General features: G+C 37.3%; 1 protein-coding gene across 4 annotated transcripts in view; it reads left to right on the top strand.

Moving 5' to 3' along the window:
- Nucleotides 1–15,460, top strand: part of igfn1.1 (immunoglobulin like and fibronectin type III domain containing 1, tandem duplicate 1) — a 29,364-nt gene that overhangs the window by 10,056 nt on the left and 3,848 nt on the right. For 2 of the 4 annotated variants that reach the window (XM_075461608.1, XM_075461610.1), the window contains exons 3-22: nucleotides 1,018–1,137; nucleotides 1,229–1,371; nucleotides 1,492–1,591; nucleotides 1,716–1,760; nucleotides 2,407–2,440; nucleotides 2,576–2,759; nucleotides 2,911–3,024; nucleotides 3,206–3,374; nucleotides 3,818–4,090; nucleotides 4,264–5,205; nucleotides 5,541–5,645; nucleotides 8,591–8,761; nucleotides 9,975–10,099; nucleotides 10,183–10,324; nucleotides 10,456–10,749; nucleotides 10,830–11,126; nucleotides 12,889–13,068; nucleotides 13,171–13,299; nucleotides 13,401–13,709; nucleotides 15,289–15,374. In XM_075461608.1, coding sequence (XP_075317723.1) covers nucleotides 1,018–1,137; nucleotides 1,229–1,371; nucleotides 1,492–1,591; nucleotides 1,716–1,760; nucleotides 2,407–2,440; nucleotides 2,576–2,759; nucleotides 2,911–3,024; nucleotides 3,206–3,374; nucleotides 3,818–4,090; nucleotides 4,264–5,205; nucleotides 5,541–5,645; nucleotides 8,591–8,761; nucleotides 9,975–10,099; nucleotides 10,183–10,324; nucleotides 10,456–10,749; nucleotides 10,830–11,126; nucleotides 12,889–13,068; nucleotides 13,171–13,299; nucleotides 13,401–13,709; nucleotides 15,289–15,374 — 3,962 coding nt within the window. The remainder of the gene's footprint in view (nucleotides 1–1,017; nucleotides 1,138–1,228; nucleotides 1,372–1,491; nucleotides 1,592–1,715; nucleotides 1,761–2,406; nucleotides 2,441–2,575; nucleotides 2,760–2,910; nucleotides 3,025–3,205; nucleotides 3,375–3,817; nucleotides 4,091–4,263; nucleotides 5,206–5,540; nucleotides 5,646–8,590; nucleotides 8,762–9,974; nucleotides 10,100–10,182; nucleotides 10,325–10,455; nucleotides 10,750–10,829; nucleotides 11,127–12,888; nucleotides 13,069–13,170; nucleotides 13,300–13,400; nucleotides 13,710–15,288; nucleotides 15,375–15,460) is intronic. The other 2 variants (XM_075461611.1, XM_075461612.1) reach the window with 2 other exon arrangements.

The following is a 15,460-nucleotide window of genomic DNA, read 5'->3' as shown; positions in this document are numbered from 1 at the left end:
CTCAGATAAAAAAACAAAACACAGATGAACTATCCTAAATACGACTGGTCCAAAGTTCCAATTTATGTTAATTCAACATAAAATTTCTAATATTAATAATAGTATCTTATTATTGTAATAACAATTGTCTGTTGGCGAAGAAGCGGACTTAAAAACTTTAAATCAGGATTTAACTACACCCCCTAATCCAAAAACTTCCATCAATGATGTTCAGTGTCTTAAAAACAGCTTCAGTTTTTACCCAGTTGGCTACATAAAAGTCTGTGTAAACAAAACAAAACAAAAAGTGTTTGTCTATCTTGCTGCAGTTCTCACAGAAAACATTTCCCATTATGAGTCCTCCGAGTTAAACGAGTTGTGAGGGTTAAGGGTCAGAGCAAAGCATGTGCACAAGAGGAGCCGTGCAGTTGGGATGGTAAATTAACTGACTTGTGCTTTTATTCTTGCAAAAATAGCAGCTGGAATTCTATAAACTGTGACAGAAAGTTCAAGAAACTACCAGCGGGGTCAAACAGTCCCAACTAAACAAATACAACTTCACTGGGTTGGCTGAGAGAAGAACATAAATCGGATACATAACTTTACATACATTCCTATTTGACACAAGAAATTGTAGCTGTTATTACATAGAGTGGTCACGATTTGGATCTGGCATGGTGGCATTTTCACATATAAAAAATATGCTCCTTCTTCAAATAAATCCTTCACTCATATGTTTGAAATTCACACGTACAAGTGTTTTCTCGACAGCTGGGTTTTAGATTTGCATTCATTTTTAAGTAAATTTGAATTTATTCTTAATAAATATTTATTTAAGAATGATTTACATAAGTGGCTCATAAGAAATGAATCAATAGATGTTTTCTGTTTAAGTGTCATATCATAGTATCTAAATTTATTTCTCCATAGCTTAATTGCACCCTAACTTTTATTCACTCTATATTATGTCTGTTAGCATTCATTCTGAATTAAGTTTGTCAAGTTTGTCCCATTTTTAATTGGTTTTTATTTGATTAGGCTTCAAGAAGAAGTCAAAAGTGCCTGGTGTCATGATAACGCAGTTTATTGAGGAACTTCCAGAAGAAAAGACAACTCCAGATTTCACCCGAAAACCCATTGCTCTTACTATTCAAGAGGGTAGGTTTTCATCATTCTGTATGATGGATTCAGTGGATAAATACACCTGGACTTCATTTGTAATTTCTAGCATGTATTTACTTTGTCACAGGTAAATTTGCTGTCTTTAAAGCCATTGTGATGGGCGACCCAATGCCTACTGTAACATGGAGCAGAGCAAATGGTGAAATACCTTTATGCCCTGGGTTGTGTGAGCAAAAATATAATGAGGCATCGCATGAACATACCCTTGAGGTAAGCTCAAAATACAAAGTGGGGCAATGTGCAACTACCTCTAAGTTTTAATGAGCAATATTAAGACAATAACAACAGAAGAATAAAGACAATGAAATTGCAATTACTGTGTTTAATTAGTTCCCGAAGGTGGCTCCAGAGGATGCTGACACCTACAAGTGTTTTGCATTAAATGAATATGGGAGAGCCGTTTGCACCGTCGTCCTCAATGTTATTGCGGGTAGGAGTTGCATCATTCTCTGCATCACTGTCTTTCTCAAATGTGGATGATAACAGGCGTATGTTTATGTTGAGTTGAGCCAAAAACATGACAAAAAATGACCTAAAGTTGTGCTTATTCACAGTTGGATTCTCTAAAGCCAAGGAATTTGAAAAGGTACAAGTAGAAGGTAAGGTTCACATTTAATTAGACACCAAAACTTTTGGTAAAGTATTCTAAGCTGCCCATTTGTTTCCTTGTGTTAAATGCAAACAGTGAACAGTAATTAACAATACATTTATCATATCATGGAATTGGTAATCAGCTGAATGTAAAGATGGAAAAAGGTGATGGTTTATAATAAATCCATCAAAAACTCAGAATGATAATGTAGCTCAGTTAGCTTTTATCTATAAATTGCCATTGTCTTATTTAAGTAATTCATTTGAATTATTTGATCAAATCTGCTGGCCATGTTGCATGTGTCACATCAGCATATGCCAGTTTGCACTGACACTTAACAAGTCCACAAGTCCACTTAGTCCACAACTCCTTTTTGAATGTATCAGAAAAATACGAACGTCAGCTTCCAGAATCCAGCTGTTGCTGTGAGCCTTTTTTGCATTTGATTAGATACATAAGTTATTTGAGCTTTTTCTGGTCAGAACACTTATTCTTCATACTCTATATCTTAAAGATTTTTTTGGAGATTGGATATTTTGTGTGCAAAGCATAAAGTTAAAAGAACTAGTTTTATGTATTACTACTGTTAAAGAAGATGTAAACAAATATTTTGTTACCGATTGATGTTTTTCTTTTTTGTTATGGTTCCTCAGATGCAGCAGAAATCAGAAAAAAACTTAAAAAACGGTGAGGAAAAACACTGTAAACGTAACCTACTGTCTGTTGAAAATAAAAAGTTCTAATATCCCAGTGACTCCAGTAACACTGCCAATGTAACAGCAATTATTTCAGTGGAGCTTCAAACAGTTTCTTATTCTGCAGTAATCCAGATGGAACACGTGAGGAAAAGCCAATGCAAACAGAAGAAATGATCTGGGAAATCCTTCTCAGTGCTGATAAGAAAGACTACGAGAGGCTCTGTGCCGAGTACAACATCACTGACTTCCGTAAAATGCTGAAGAAACTTAATGAAATGAAAAAAGAACGAGAGGAGGAGATTGCGCAGGTGTGGCCTACTGATTCTTGTTTCCATTAGTTAAGACCTCTCTAAAATCATACTTTAGGATGTCCTTGTGATGATCTGTTCCTTCCTCTAGTTTCTATGTAGGTACTCAAACATTATTCTAATTCTATGTGTATCTAATTTTTTACAACAGTTTATCTCACACATCGGCACACTGAAACATATTGAGGTGAAAGATGACGATTGTGCAACAATTGAGTTGGACATGGATCTTAAGGATCCATCCAGCAAAATGTATCTGTACAAGGTAAGGCTAAAACTACTTATTCATTTATTTACTTATGTACTCATTTATTTATGTATTTACTTTTTTTTTTCTATCAATTAACCCATTAACCTATTTATTTATTCACTTCCTTCCTTACTTATTTATGTATTTACTTACTTTTCTGTAGTGTTAATAATTAAAATGTCCCTAAATCTGTCAGAATGGTGTCATGGTTCCATTCTCCAAAGAAGACCAGGATGGGATCAAGCATAGCTTGAAACAAGTTGGCAAAAAATACATTTTCACAATTAAAAACCTAGGAAAAGATGATGCTGGACTCTACTCAGTGGACGTTGAGGGAGTCAATGTATTCTCCACAGATTTTAAAGGTAAGTCTTACTTTTCAGATATGTTATGTAAGTAATTCAGCTTTTTGTAGGACGGTTACATATGGTCACAATGGAAATGAATGTCAAAACAAAAATGGACTGTCTGATTTATCTTAACTACAATATGCAATTAATCTTGCACGATTTCTTTCCAAGAAAAAAATGCTTGCTTTACAATTATTGCAGTCTAAGGAAATTATCAAGAGCCAAGTGCGGCCATGACCATAATGATGGATCTGTATAATTTCAAACTTTATATATTTTAAATCACCATAAAGGCTTTCATTTTTATTTTGATGTCTGAATTAGTTTTACATAGAATTAAATGCACACAATAAGACTGGCAGCTGCATGTGACCCTGGCCAAAATGAACAATTTAGAAAATGGTTGGGATAGAAAAGATTTTTCATCATGTGTCTCATCTTTTTAAAACTTTTCACAGTGCCTGAGGTTGACTTTGCTGTCAAAATACATGAGGTCAAGGCAGAGGAACGAGAGGATGCCGTCTTTACATGTGTTCTAACTGCACCAATGAGTGAGATCAAATGGTATGGCAAATCTGCTTTGCTGTCAAATAGTGATAAACATGAGATAACTGTATCCGAGGATTTCCTTATCCACAAGTTAATTTTGCGGGACTGTCTGCCTCTGGATGGTGGTATCTATGCTGCTGTAGCAGGAATCAAATCATGCAATGCCTGGCTTGTGATTGAAGGTGAGAAAAGTTTTTTTTTCTTTCTGTTTATAATAATCTATTGGTACAACACGACACAATGATTAATGCATGCCAAAATATAGTATGGTTTTGCACACTTTACCTCGACTCTAAATATCGCACACATTTGAAGTTTTACATTCTAAAGGCATTAACCATATTATCCCTCATAGCTAACAAAGGTGCTGACAAAAAGACAAAGACAGCACGGAAAACTACCATGGCTGGAACCGTCGATGATGAAGAACTTTTGAGAATAGCTAAGGAACAGCAAGAAAAATATCAGAAAGAATTGGAAGAAAAATTGGAACATGCAAAGAAAGCTCAAGCGGATAGAGAAGTTGCGGAAGTAGCTGCTCGAATGGAGGATCAAGCAGCAAAAAAGGCAGAGGCTGAGGCCAAAGCTGCAGATAAGGACAGAGCCAAAGTTGGGTCAAAGTCAAAGAAGGCCGGGAAGGATGGAGCTGAGAGGAAGACTAAGAAAAAAGCATCTCGTGCTGCTGATGGTGCTGGTGGAGGTGCAGGTGGTGGCATGGGTGGAGGTGCAGGTGGTAGTGGTGCAGTGGAAGGAGTAGATGGAGCTACAGGTGGAGCAGGAGGCGTTGGTGGAGTAGGAGACGTTGGTGGAGCTGGAGGAGTTGGTGGAGCTGGAGGCGTTGGTGGAGCAGGAGGTGTTGGTGGAGTAGGAGACGTTGGTGTAGCTGGAGGCGTTGGTGGAGCAGGAGGCGTTAGTGGAGCAGGAGGTGTTGGTGGAGCTGGAGGCGTTGGTGGAGCAGGAGGCGTTGGTGGAGCAGGAGGTGTTGGTGGAGCAGGAGGTGTTGGTGGAGCTGGAGGCGTTGGTGGAGCTGGAGGCGTTGGTGGAGCAGGTGCAGACTTTGATGATGAAGAGGAGTATGATGATTCATTTGAAGATTCTGATGAAGAGGGAGAAGGAGGGGAGGGGAAAGCGGGAGGAAAGGGAAGAGGAGGGAGAAGAGGAAAAGGAGGAGAAGGGGGGGAAGGAACAGAGGGAGTTGAGGCAGAGGAAGGAGAAGATGGAGAAGAGGGAGATGGAAAAGCAGGAAGACGCAAGAAACGAGAGAAAGCTGGTCCACTGGTTCCAGATACAGTCATAGGTAAGAAATGACCTGATATTGTGGTAAATTTTTACATATTTCGTTACATGTTTATTTTACACAATATTTCAAATTCATAAATGTTTTTTCAAAGCTGCTCTTCATTTCTCTTGTCTACACTTTATGATACTCTACATGTTTCTTATTTGACTCTTTGTTGCTTGGCAATACTTTAAGCAGCACTTTTAATCAACAGAGGAAGAACTCCTTTACAAATGATTTCAAAACTTTTAAAATACTCAAAGATTTTCAATAACAGAACTGATTAACCAAAGTATTTGAAGTTTCAGTAAAAGTCAATTCTACATAAAACTGCAATTTATCATTACTAATAGGGGATAGCAATGATGAGGAAACCACAAATCTACAGGTCGAAAAATCTCGGAAAAAGGGAAAACGTCCAAAAAAGGACAATGTGGAGGTTGAAGGACCCGTTGTTGGTAAGAGATGTCAAAGGTCGCATGCTGCAGACAGTATACTGACCATGAAAGTCATTGAGAATGACAATGACTTTGGTATCACAACAGTAGGGAAGCTGCAAACACTTCCTGAATATGCTGCTGGACTGACAATTAATTTCAGCTCTGCCCAGTTGATTTATACAGCACCAATCTTTGAGCGCTTTATGGAGAAAGTAAAGTGAACATGTGTGTTTAACATGAACTAAATTACATAACAAATCATTTACAAAGCTCATCACTGCTCTGCTGTGCCAACTGTTAGCAAAAATGTCCCTGTGGTGTGAGTGGATATCACAACGGTCTACTCAAACATCTGTGACAGAACTTAATCATCCAGGATGTGTCCCACACAAGTGGAATTTTAGCAAAGAGAAAATACTTATCCTCCTTATTTAAAGCTATAATCAAAAACAAATATGTTAACCTATAATAGATGGTTGTGGCAGGGAGCAACAGAATGTCTTTTTTCACTTACACACTGTGTCCAGAGGGGCGTGCTACAGTGAGATTTACAGCTTAGCCAGCTGTTTAGCTGAAAATCTGAACTTTCAGTTTAACAAAAGTGGCTCTATTTCAAAAAGACTTCATCACCATAGTTACTTGGACTGACCTCAGAACCTGCTCCAGAGTGGTTTAGGTTCAGAGTTTCTCATCAAATCTTCTTAAAGAAGTGACAGTCTTTCACTGATTGTTGTCCTGATGTTATTCCATACAGCAATCGGAACATTTAAATACCATCAGGTAGAAGTATTAAGTTTATGTCTAACATGGTAACAAACTTGAAGTGCAAGATCACGATTGTCAGATAACAGAAAATTATTCATTACTCATTCAGTGGACCACATTGAGATGTAGATCAAATGTTTTTAATTCAACCACAAAGCAATGTTAATTCAGACATATTTTAAACAGTAAATGTATGAAATATTTGGTCCATGAATTTTATTCTTAACTACAAATCATCCCTTTTAATCAGACTCTGCAATGTCAACTCTCAGCTGAATGAATACATTAAATACTCAAAACTGTTGAGCCAGACATTCTGCCATCACAGAAGCTTCACGGTTAGAAAAAAACAGAACGTAGGTTGTGCTTTGTTACCAAGGTAACCACTCTTTCAGTTGGTGATACAAAATGGGTTATATATATTTCATATCTTGTCCAAAATACAATCAAAAACAGATACGATGATTTAGTCTAGGCTTACATATCTAATCAATAAAATGTTGCTTTAATTTGATCAACGACTACTTGATTTCTATATTATAAAGGGACAGTGTCAAAGCTGGATATACCTCTTATAAACTTCTAAAGTTTATGTACAGCTGTCAGAAATGGTAATTAAGGCAGATATTAACTTACCAATATGTACAATGTAGAATTTTCTGGCAGCATTTATTTATCTTATCTTTATTCTTTTAATGATAATTATCTTTATAATTTTCTAATCTCTCCATTCATACATTTACCTCTTTTGAATTAAGTGTCAAATGATGCACAAATTGCCCCCTTTAATGTCCCTGACTTGGTCCCAGTTACCTCTAAGTGGTGGGTTTAGCTGTGGCAGCTAACACATGGAAAACCTGGCTGTGTTGAACATTTTTTTGTAGTACACCCTTAAGGACACGAACCATAAATATATAACACTCCCCTCTGGTGTTAATTTGTCTAAAAAAATAAAAAAGACACAAGATATGTAATTTGGTGCTTTTTAACCCTATACTGCCGTGAGTATAATATTTGAAACCAACTGCATGACCATACGATAAAAACGGCTCAAAACCCCATTGTATAATCCCAATAACCCCAATCTGATAATTGTCGTCTGCCCCCTGGTGGATACCGTTTGCACAACAATAATTCTGACATATTAAGCAGTACAATCCAAAATGGCTGAATCCCATTAGTTCCCAGCTGGTTGTGCATACTCTTATTTTGAAGACTTTATAGTAAGGTTTTCTTTTACACATTTACTAATATTTAAAAATAAGAACTTACTCTATTGAAGCATCTAATATATTTTTGCATTTTAGTTTATAGTAAAAACATGCAGAAAATGTGTGTATCAAAATTGATACAAGAAAAATATATGCAAAAACATATATGCAAATTATTATTATTATTTTTTAACGATTTGTTGAAAGGCCAAATAAAGACTGTAGATTTAAAAAAGTAATTTTCTGTCCATTGTTTCTTGGGTCAGGCATTATAGGGTAATAGAGTCAAGAAAGTGGCCTAAGAAGTTACCAAATGTAATGATAAAATCATTAATTAGGGGAAATTTAAGTGAACTGAATAACAATGTTCAATGTTGGGAGTTGAGAGTGAGACAGATGTCACGTGCCAAAACAGAAGTAGTATATATCTGATGCAAGTATGATTTTCTTAAATGTGAGCTCAATTTTGAGCAAAATTGAGCTTTCATGTTTATTTCTTTGTATTTGTTTTTGTGCTTTTTCTGAGAAACAATTAGCATGTATGTGCGATGCATACCTCCACATTCTCTTCTTTGAAATCTTTTGCATAAATATAGATATTTGTCTATATTTTTGTTTTGTGCATAATGCATGTGCTGTCATGTTTGTGGATATGTTTGTCTTGATGTTGTTATAAATTCTTTGCTTCATTCATGTACAAGTCTGAAAATGGAAAAGGTGACAAACCAACAGATCCACTTGAATGCGTCCAAATAAGATATTCAAGAATGAGTTGGGTATCATCTTTTCCACTACCCATTTCTTCTGCATTCAGATTTATACATGTTATTTCTGTTACTGCTCTTGATCTTTGTTCAAGCTCATTATTGACATTTCAATCGTTACTGTTACTGTTTCTTATTAATCTTATTTGTAAGGCATATCCAACAGCAAATGAGAAACATTGGATTGATGGTATTCACGATGATATCCCCTAAAACTGAAAAGCAAAAAACAGAGAAGGAGGTGATGCCAAGGGTGCAACTGGCACCAGGCCAGCAGCAGGCAGTGATGAATCTCCTGAAAATGGTGAGGGGGCAGATGGGAGTGAATCTGCTGCAGCTGGCAAACGTTCAGGCCGTGCACGACAAGGCCCATTGATCGAGGAGACAGTTAGTGGTAAGATTTCCGGGTGCTGCATTAAATGCTGCATGGGAGGCTTCATCACTGCAAAAAGTCATTCAGAGTAGATGACTTTTCCAGTGATTTGAGAGTTAACAGAAAAGGTGTGTGACCACTGGGAGAAGGCTTCATTTGATCTCTTGCGGGTTAAATGGCCTTTCAGAGTGATCAGAGCGTGAATTTAACCCTTAAGAGTGCCTGACATCTGATGCATTGGTTTTCTTTGTACACTATAATCATCATTCATGTTTGTAGATAACAAAATAGCATTTGTTATTTAACTGTATTTCTTTGACCTACAGGTTGAATATCAACAGAAATCTTACCGTTTCTTTGTGTCTGCCTGTGTCTTTTGTATGTATTTGTTCAGAGACTGAGTATTTGAGCTGTGTGGATGCATCTGTGCTCTGTGTGCATCAGTGTTAACATTCTTGCTTGCTGTTTTAAATCTTACTTCAGGATGAGTCGGTGCGTTGAGGTACATGATTCAAATGAGGAGAAGTAGAAGTGATTGTGCTCCTGGCACAACAACTGAAACGCTTGTCTTGTAGTGTGTAGATGCACTCTTACATAACCGGAAGAAGGACGACGACTTGTGCCGACCTTGGAGGATGACTGTGCTTTTTCTCGTTTCACTGAAGACTGAATTCACATCAGCCAAAAAAATACATTTTTCAAATGACCAAGGAACTGTCAGTACTGAGAGAGAGATTTCATATCTTAACAGCCTGTCTTTCTGTCAACCATAAGTGAATAGAAGCAAATGAATGCCACAGAAGACTTTAAGAGCTGCGCCAACTGTTAAGCTGAAGAGGGTGACTTCCAAACAAGACAAATTGCCAAAGAAGATGTGTTGAAGAGGTGTAAATAAATGCAAAATGCTCTCTTCTTCTTCTACTCCTTCCAAACTTGACTTATATTCTCTTTAAATATATTTTCTTGACATCACACATTACTTCTATGAGTGGATTATAAATCAACAAAAATGTAGATGCACAAGATCCAAATTATTGATGATTCAAATGTGAGGTAAGTGTTTACACAATTGGGTGGGATACATGCAATCTTCCATATAAGAATGTGCTCATTTTTGTGGTTGTGCGTTCACAACTACAATAACATAAAACAACTGAAGAAAACTATTTGTGCGTAGATGGTAAGTGTGGGGCATGTACAGTCCCTAACTTGCTGGTTGTTGGTAACTTCTCAGACCCCGGTGTTCATTTTCACGCTGGCCTTAATGACTGCAAAGCCATCATTGGAGAAGCAGCAGAGCTGGAGTGTAAAGTGAGCAGTGAAGACTGTCAGGGAATCTGGTACAAAGATGGAGTTGAGGTAAGGCCAGAGTCTGAACGCTGTCAATATCCAGGAAATGTATCTGGACAAAGCCTAATGAGGTCTTTTTTGTTTTTCTCCAGATTCAATCAAATGAGGGTCTAACCATTACAAAAGATGGATGTTTCAACAGGCTGAAAATTCACAAGGTTACAGAGGAATATGCTGGAAAATATAAATTTGAAGCAGATGGACGGAAGACGGAGTCTGAGATTGTTGTTGAGGGTAAAAAAATTTGCCTCACAAATTTTCTTCTTTAATAAACAGTTTTCATTATTCAAATTAGAAATAACTCAATCTAGTTCAACTAGAAAGCATGACAGTACCTGAAAAATCTGCTCTAACATTGATTTCAGATCCACCCCGATTTGAGGCTGAGGAGCTGGAAGCATTTAAAAATCCTGTAACTGTAAAGAAGGGACACAAAGCTGTTTACAAAATGCCTTTTGTTGGACGGGAACCTATAAAAATCCAGTGGTACCTTGATGGTGAGGAGCTTTCAGATGAAAGCAATATCAAGATTGAGCATTCTGAAGGGGGTAGTCGTTTGCTTCTGCTCAAGCTGCAGCGCAAAGACAGTGGTGAAGTCAAGATTAAACTCAAAAATGAGTTTGGCAGCATAGAGGCGTACAGCCAGCTTATTGTACTGGGTATGTATCAGGTAAATTTTGAGGATGCTAGGCTTGGCATATACCTATAAAGTAAAAATGTATCTCACATCATTTGACAGATAAACCCACTCCTCCAATGGGACCCTTGGAGACTGTTGAAGCCTCTTCCTCTGTTATCGACTTCAAATGGAGGCCCCCAAAAGACAGTGGTGGCTGCAAGATACAAGACTATATCCTGGAACGACAACAAGTTGGCCGGAACACCTGGAAGAAGCTGGGACCAATTGGTCCTGAAGCCAAATACAGGGACAGTGATGTGGACCACGGCAGGAGGTACTGCTATCGCATCAGAGTGGAGACTGAAATGGGCATCAGTGAGCTGATGGAAACAGAGGACATTCAAGCTGGGACAAAAGGTAAGCTCTCATCTAAAGTATCAAAACAGTGTATGCATCTTGCAAATTCCACTGTTTTAGTGATGGTCGGGCCATCAACATGAAAAAGACAAACTGGGATTGAAACCATGAGTACAAGGCTCCAGACTAACTTTATTCCAGAAGTAGAACTTGTGGCACCAGCACAACATTTAGGAGCACTTCTTAAGACAAACTTAACCTTAAGTGTTTCATAGTAAAGTGTATTTCTGAAGAAGCTCTAGTAACAGATAATTCTAAGAAATACCAAACAGCTAATTTTACATTAAATTAAAAAAAAAAAACCTAGGAGTAGTCACCTAGTTAAAGGGATAGTTCGCCTCTTTTGACATGAAGCTGTATGACATCCCATATTAGCAATATCATTTATGAACATTGACTTACGTAAGAAAGTCAATAAGAAAATGTTCATAAATAATTTTGCTAGTATGGGATGTCATATGTCAAAAGAGGCGAACTATTCCTTTAACTTTCACTTTTTTTCAGCTTGAGGATTTATATATTCGATACCAGGGGCTGGCAACTTCAATTTAAAACTGGGGTATCTTTAGTTCATGAGGTTAGGAGGTTGCCTTACATTTGGAAGACTGCTGGTTCGATCCCCAACTACCCCAGGCTTCATGCTGAATCAGTAGATTACATTCCTTCATTAAAACGCTGCGGGTTGACATGCAGCAGCTCCATCAGTGCATCCATAGCTGGATAATTTGCATCATGTCGTGATAGTTTATGGTCCAGTCAGCCAACTAGTTGGGCCAAACAGAAAGTACTGCATGAAAAACCTGCCATTAATTTAATTGCAGCATCTTAGCCTTTTAAACTGTGTAAGAGTTTAAAAGGCTAAGAGGAAAATATTTTTGCCTCTTTCAACAACATTTATCATCACATTCCCATCAGATATTTCAGGCTGCAGCAAAACTGGAGGGTCTCAGTGATCTTTTGTTTTGAAAAATTAGCCAATAGCTCCATGGGGGGGTGAGAGTGACAGGTCATCAGCTTGCACGGCATTTCTTCCTTTACCTCAGCTGTGGAGATGACACCAGCCTCAAGTCAGCTCTGAACTCTTAGTTGCTCATCACTCACTCATGATGTGTATACGTGCCTCATTCCTGCCTGATAATGTTTTTTCTTCTTTTCCTTTTTCTAAAAAAAAAATAAGTAGAACAAGGGGCATTAATCCAAGATGGAAATTTAGTCACACTGTCTGAAAAAATGGCTGCAAAGTGCAATCATATCAGTGTGGAGCTCTGCAGTAAATCCACTAACAGAAACCAATTATACCTAGTTTTACAACATCCCTCTGCATACGAGTTGCATACGACTCCGTGAAAGATAAAGATACAATTCATTATCTTTCGTGATCACCATCTCCGTATATTAACCCAACACACGACTGTGTACAATAGATATAGTCCCTGAATTTTCTTAATTTCTTCAGACTTAAAGAGGAAATATGGTACAATGCAGACAGCACAAAGACAACTTTCATCATCAACTTTTTATGCATCTGGCATCAGATATACCCTTGTGACAACCAGATTCATTGACTAGGCTTCAGAGTTTTAATTGATGAAAATCCATACAGAATGTCATCAAATTCCAGTTTAAAGGAAATTTTCTACATAAGGTCAAGAAGTGGTATCAATCCAAACTAATAATTAATCCTTTGACAGTATTAAAAGAAATCCACATCACTGATTTTATAACAAAGAACTTATTGCAAATACCTATTTTATATATACAGCATATCCTGGACCTCCATCAACACCAAAAGTAGTCAGTGCCTTCAAGAACTGCATCAGTCTTGCCTGGTCCCCTCCTGCCAACACCGGAGGAACCAATATTCTGGGATACAACCTTGAGAAACGCAAGAAGGGCAGCAACCTCTGGGGCCAAGTCAACCCACCAGATGATATGATCAAAGGTTACTCAATTATTCATGTATAATTTCCATTTGTTCATGTTCTGAGAGCTTGTGTGTTGAGGATCCAATACTTCACTAAGATTTCACATGTTTCCTGTACAGGTAAAAGCTATGATGTTAAGGATGTGGTTGAGGGGATGGAATATGAATTCCGTTTGGCTGCAATCAATAACTCGGGAGCCAGTGAATATAGCACACCATCTGAGTTTGTGTTTGCCAGAGACCCTAAAAGTAGGTGGATATTTTAAATATTGTGACAGTGCTGTCATTAGGAGACTGCATCAAGTATTAGTGTGACATAATAACAACTGACACAGAGTTACATGTTACAGAGCCTCCTGGTAAAGTCCCTGACTTGAAAGTGACAGATTCCACCTACACAACCCTGTCCCTGTCTTGGACCAAACCCAAGGACATTGAGGGGGTTGAAGATGAAGCCAAGGGATATTATGTAGAGATAAGGCCTGCAGAAAATACAGAATGGGATCGATGCAATACTAATGCAATAACCATGACTTCATATACAGTAAAGGGCATGAAGTCAATGGCCATGTACTGGGTGAGAGTCGTTGCTACCAATGATGGAGGAGCGGGAGAGCCTCAGGAGCTGGACAATTACATTCTCGCTATGCCTCCTCCTGGTAAGTGCATTTACACTTAAATCTAATTGCTACATTCATTAGTGATTACAGGGACTCTAAGAAGTAATTCTAAGAAAAGTGAATTTTGGTTAATTCAGTAGGTTTTTAAGCTCTGAGCCTGAATACATAAAGCTGCACAATAATTAGACAACTGTTAGTGTGTACAATTATTGCACAACTAAACTATAAAAATAGTTTCCCTCAACTGACTAGTTTATTCTCAGTATTTAACACACGTATAGAATAATAAATGAAACACAATCACAGATTACATTTCTCGTCTTTTGCACAATGTTCCCTGAGCAATGTAGCCACCATCCTTTTCGATATCTGCCATGAGTCTTCCTTTTAAAGACTCGTCAGTTTCTGTACCTATTTATAATCCACCTTTGGTGAAGTGACAACCACAATTTCTGAAATTTTGTTAAAAGAGGAATTTTGTTTTCCATCATTGTAAATCTCATGACTGAGATGGAACCACAAGTTCTCGACAATATTCTCAACAAGTTCTCCAAACATAATGGGGACCAGCTCATTGTCCTTAAGTACTTTGCTGGTAAGCCGAGTGTTCGATTGCTTCAGGGCGTGTGATGTAGCATGTTCCTGCATAAAGACCACAGCTTTCCTGAATGACATGGATGTCCTGTACCACCGTTTGAGTAAAAAAAATCTTTCAGAAACTTGAAGGAAGTTTAGAGTTAAATTTCACACAATTTTCAGCCTGAAAAGGTCAAACGAGCTCATTCTTAATGGCAGACGTCCCTGCGGGTCCATATCCAGTCACTTCTAATCTCCACAAAACCTTTGAAAAATCTGTTCTCATTTAACCAAATTTTGATGCTTCATCTTGTGACTCTTATACCTACACTCCAGGCAGGTAGAAGTTCAGGAGCAATGGTGACAAATGAGGATAAAGGTTCCTTTTCATGTATTTTTTTCTTCAGATCCTGTCAACTTTAGGCAGAAAAATGTTAAATTGTTCAGTGGTCACAGCCATTTCAAGGATTGCAGATATTCAGCTGATATTTTGACTTTTTAGTGCTCGTTGAAACACTTTTTTGGCCAATTTAAGTTGAGGTAATGAACTTATCTAACAATTATGCACACCTTAATTAAGGGTACATATCACCTTAAAATGATTATATAAAGAGGCATTTAGTTAACATGTTTGCACGCTGGAAGAGGTATTTAGTTACAGAGAATACAGAGATCTAAAAATTCTAAACAAAGGATGATAATAATATTGAAATAGTGAATCACCGAACACGTAGACCAAATAATAGTTGGATGATCAATAGCAAGTTAAATTTATCCATTTTTGTTTGAGCTAGGATAAAACTAATCACTTCTAAAGAAAATGAAAAAAAGATTCAACCAAAAACAAAATTGTAAAGGTCAATTGCTCAACTTTTTCTTTTGCTTCAATATCAATTTCTATTCTGTGTTCCATAAAATTAGTGTCTGCAGCAAAACAATACGAAATAAAAATGATATATTTGATCAATTTTTCTGCTTTTTTTTTAATTCATTTAAAAAAAAAAAATGCCAATGACCAATCTTTGCCTTGCTGTTTATATAGTGAGGCCACGATTCACAGATATCAAAATCAAGAGTTTTATGATAGTGAGAGCAGGAAACTCTGCACGATTCAACATCAACTTTCAGGTAATTTAAGAAGTATTTCAAATAATTCCATCCATGACAGTATCTATAGTCATCTTATATTATCTTCATAAATCTGAAATCATATT

This window comes from Odontesthes bonariensis, chromosome 3 (assembly GCF_027942865.1).
Source record: "Odontesthes bonariensis isolate fOdoBon6 chromosome 3, fOdoBon6.hap1, whole genome shotgun sequence".
Taxonomy (NCBI): Eukaryota; Metazoa; Chordata; class Actinopteri; order Atheriniformes; family Atherinopsidae; genus Odontesthes; species Odontesthes bonariensis.
The sequence above is the reverse complement of the archived record's forward strand: the minus strand, read 5'-3'. Positions and strand labels throughout refer to the sequence as shown.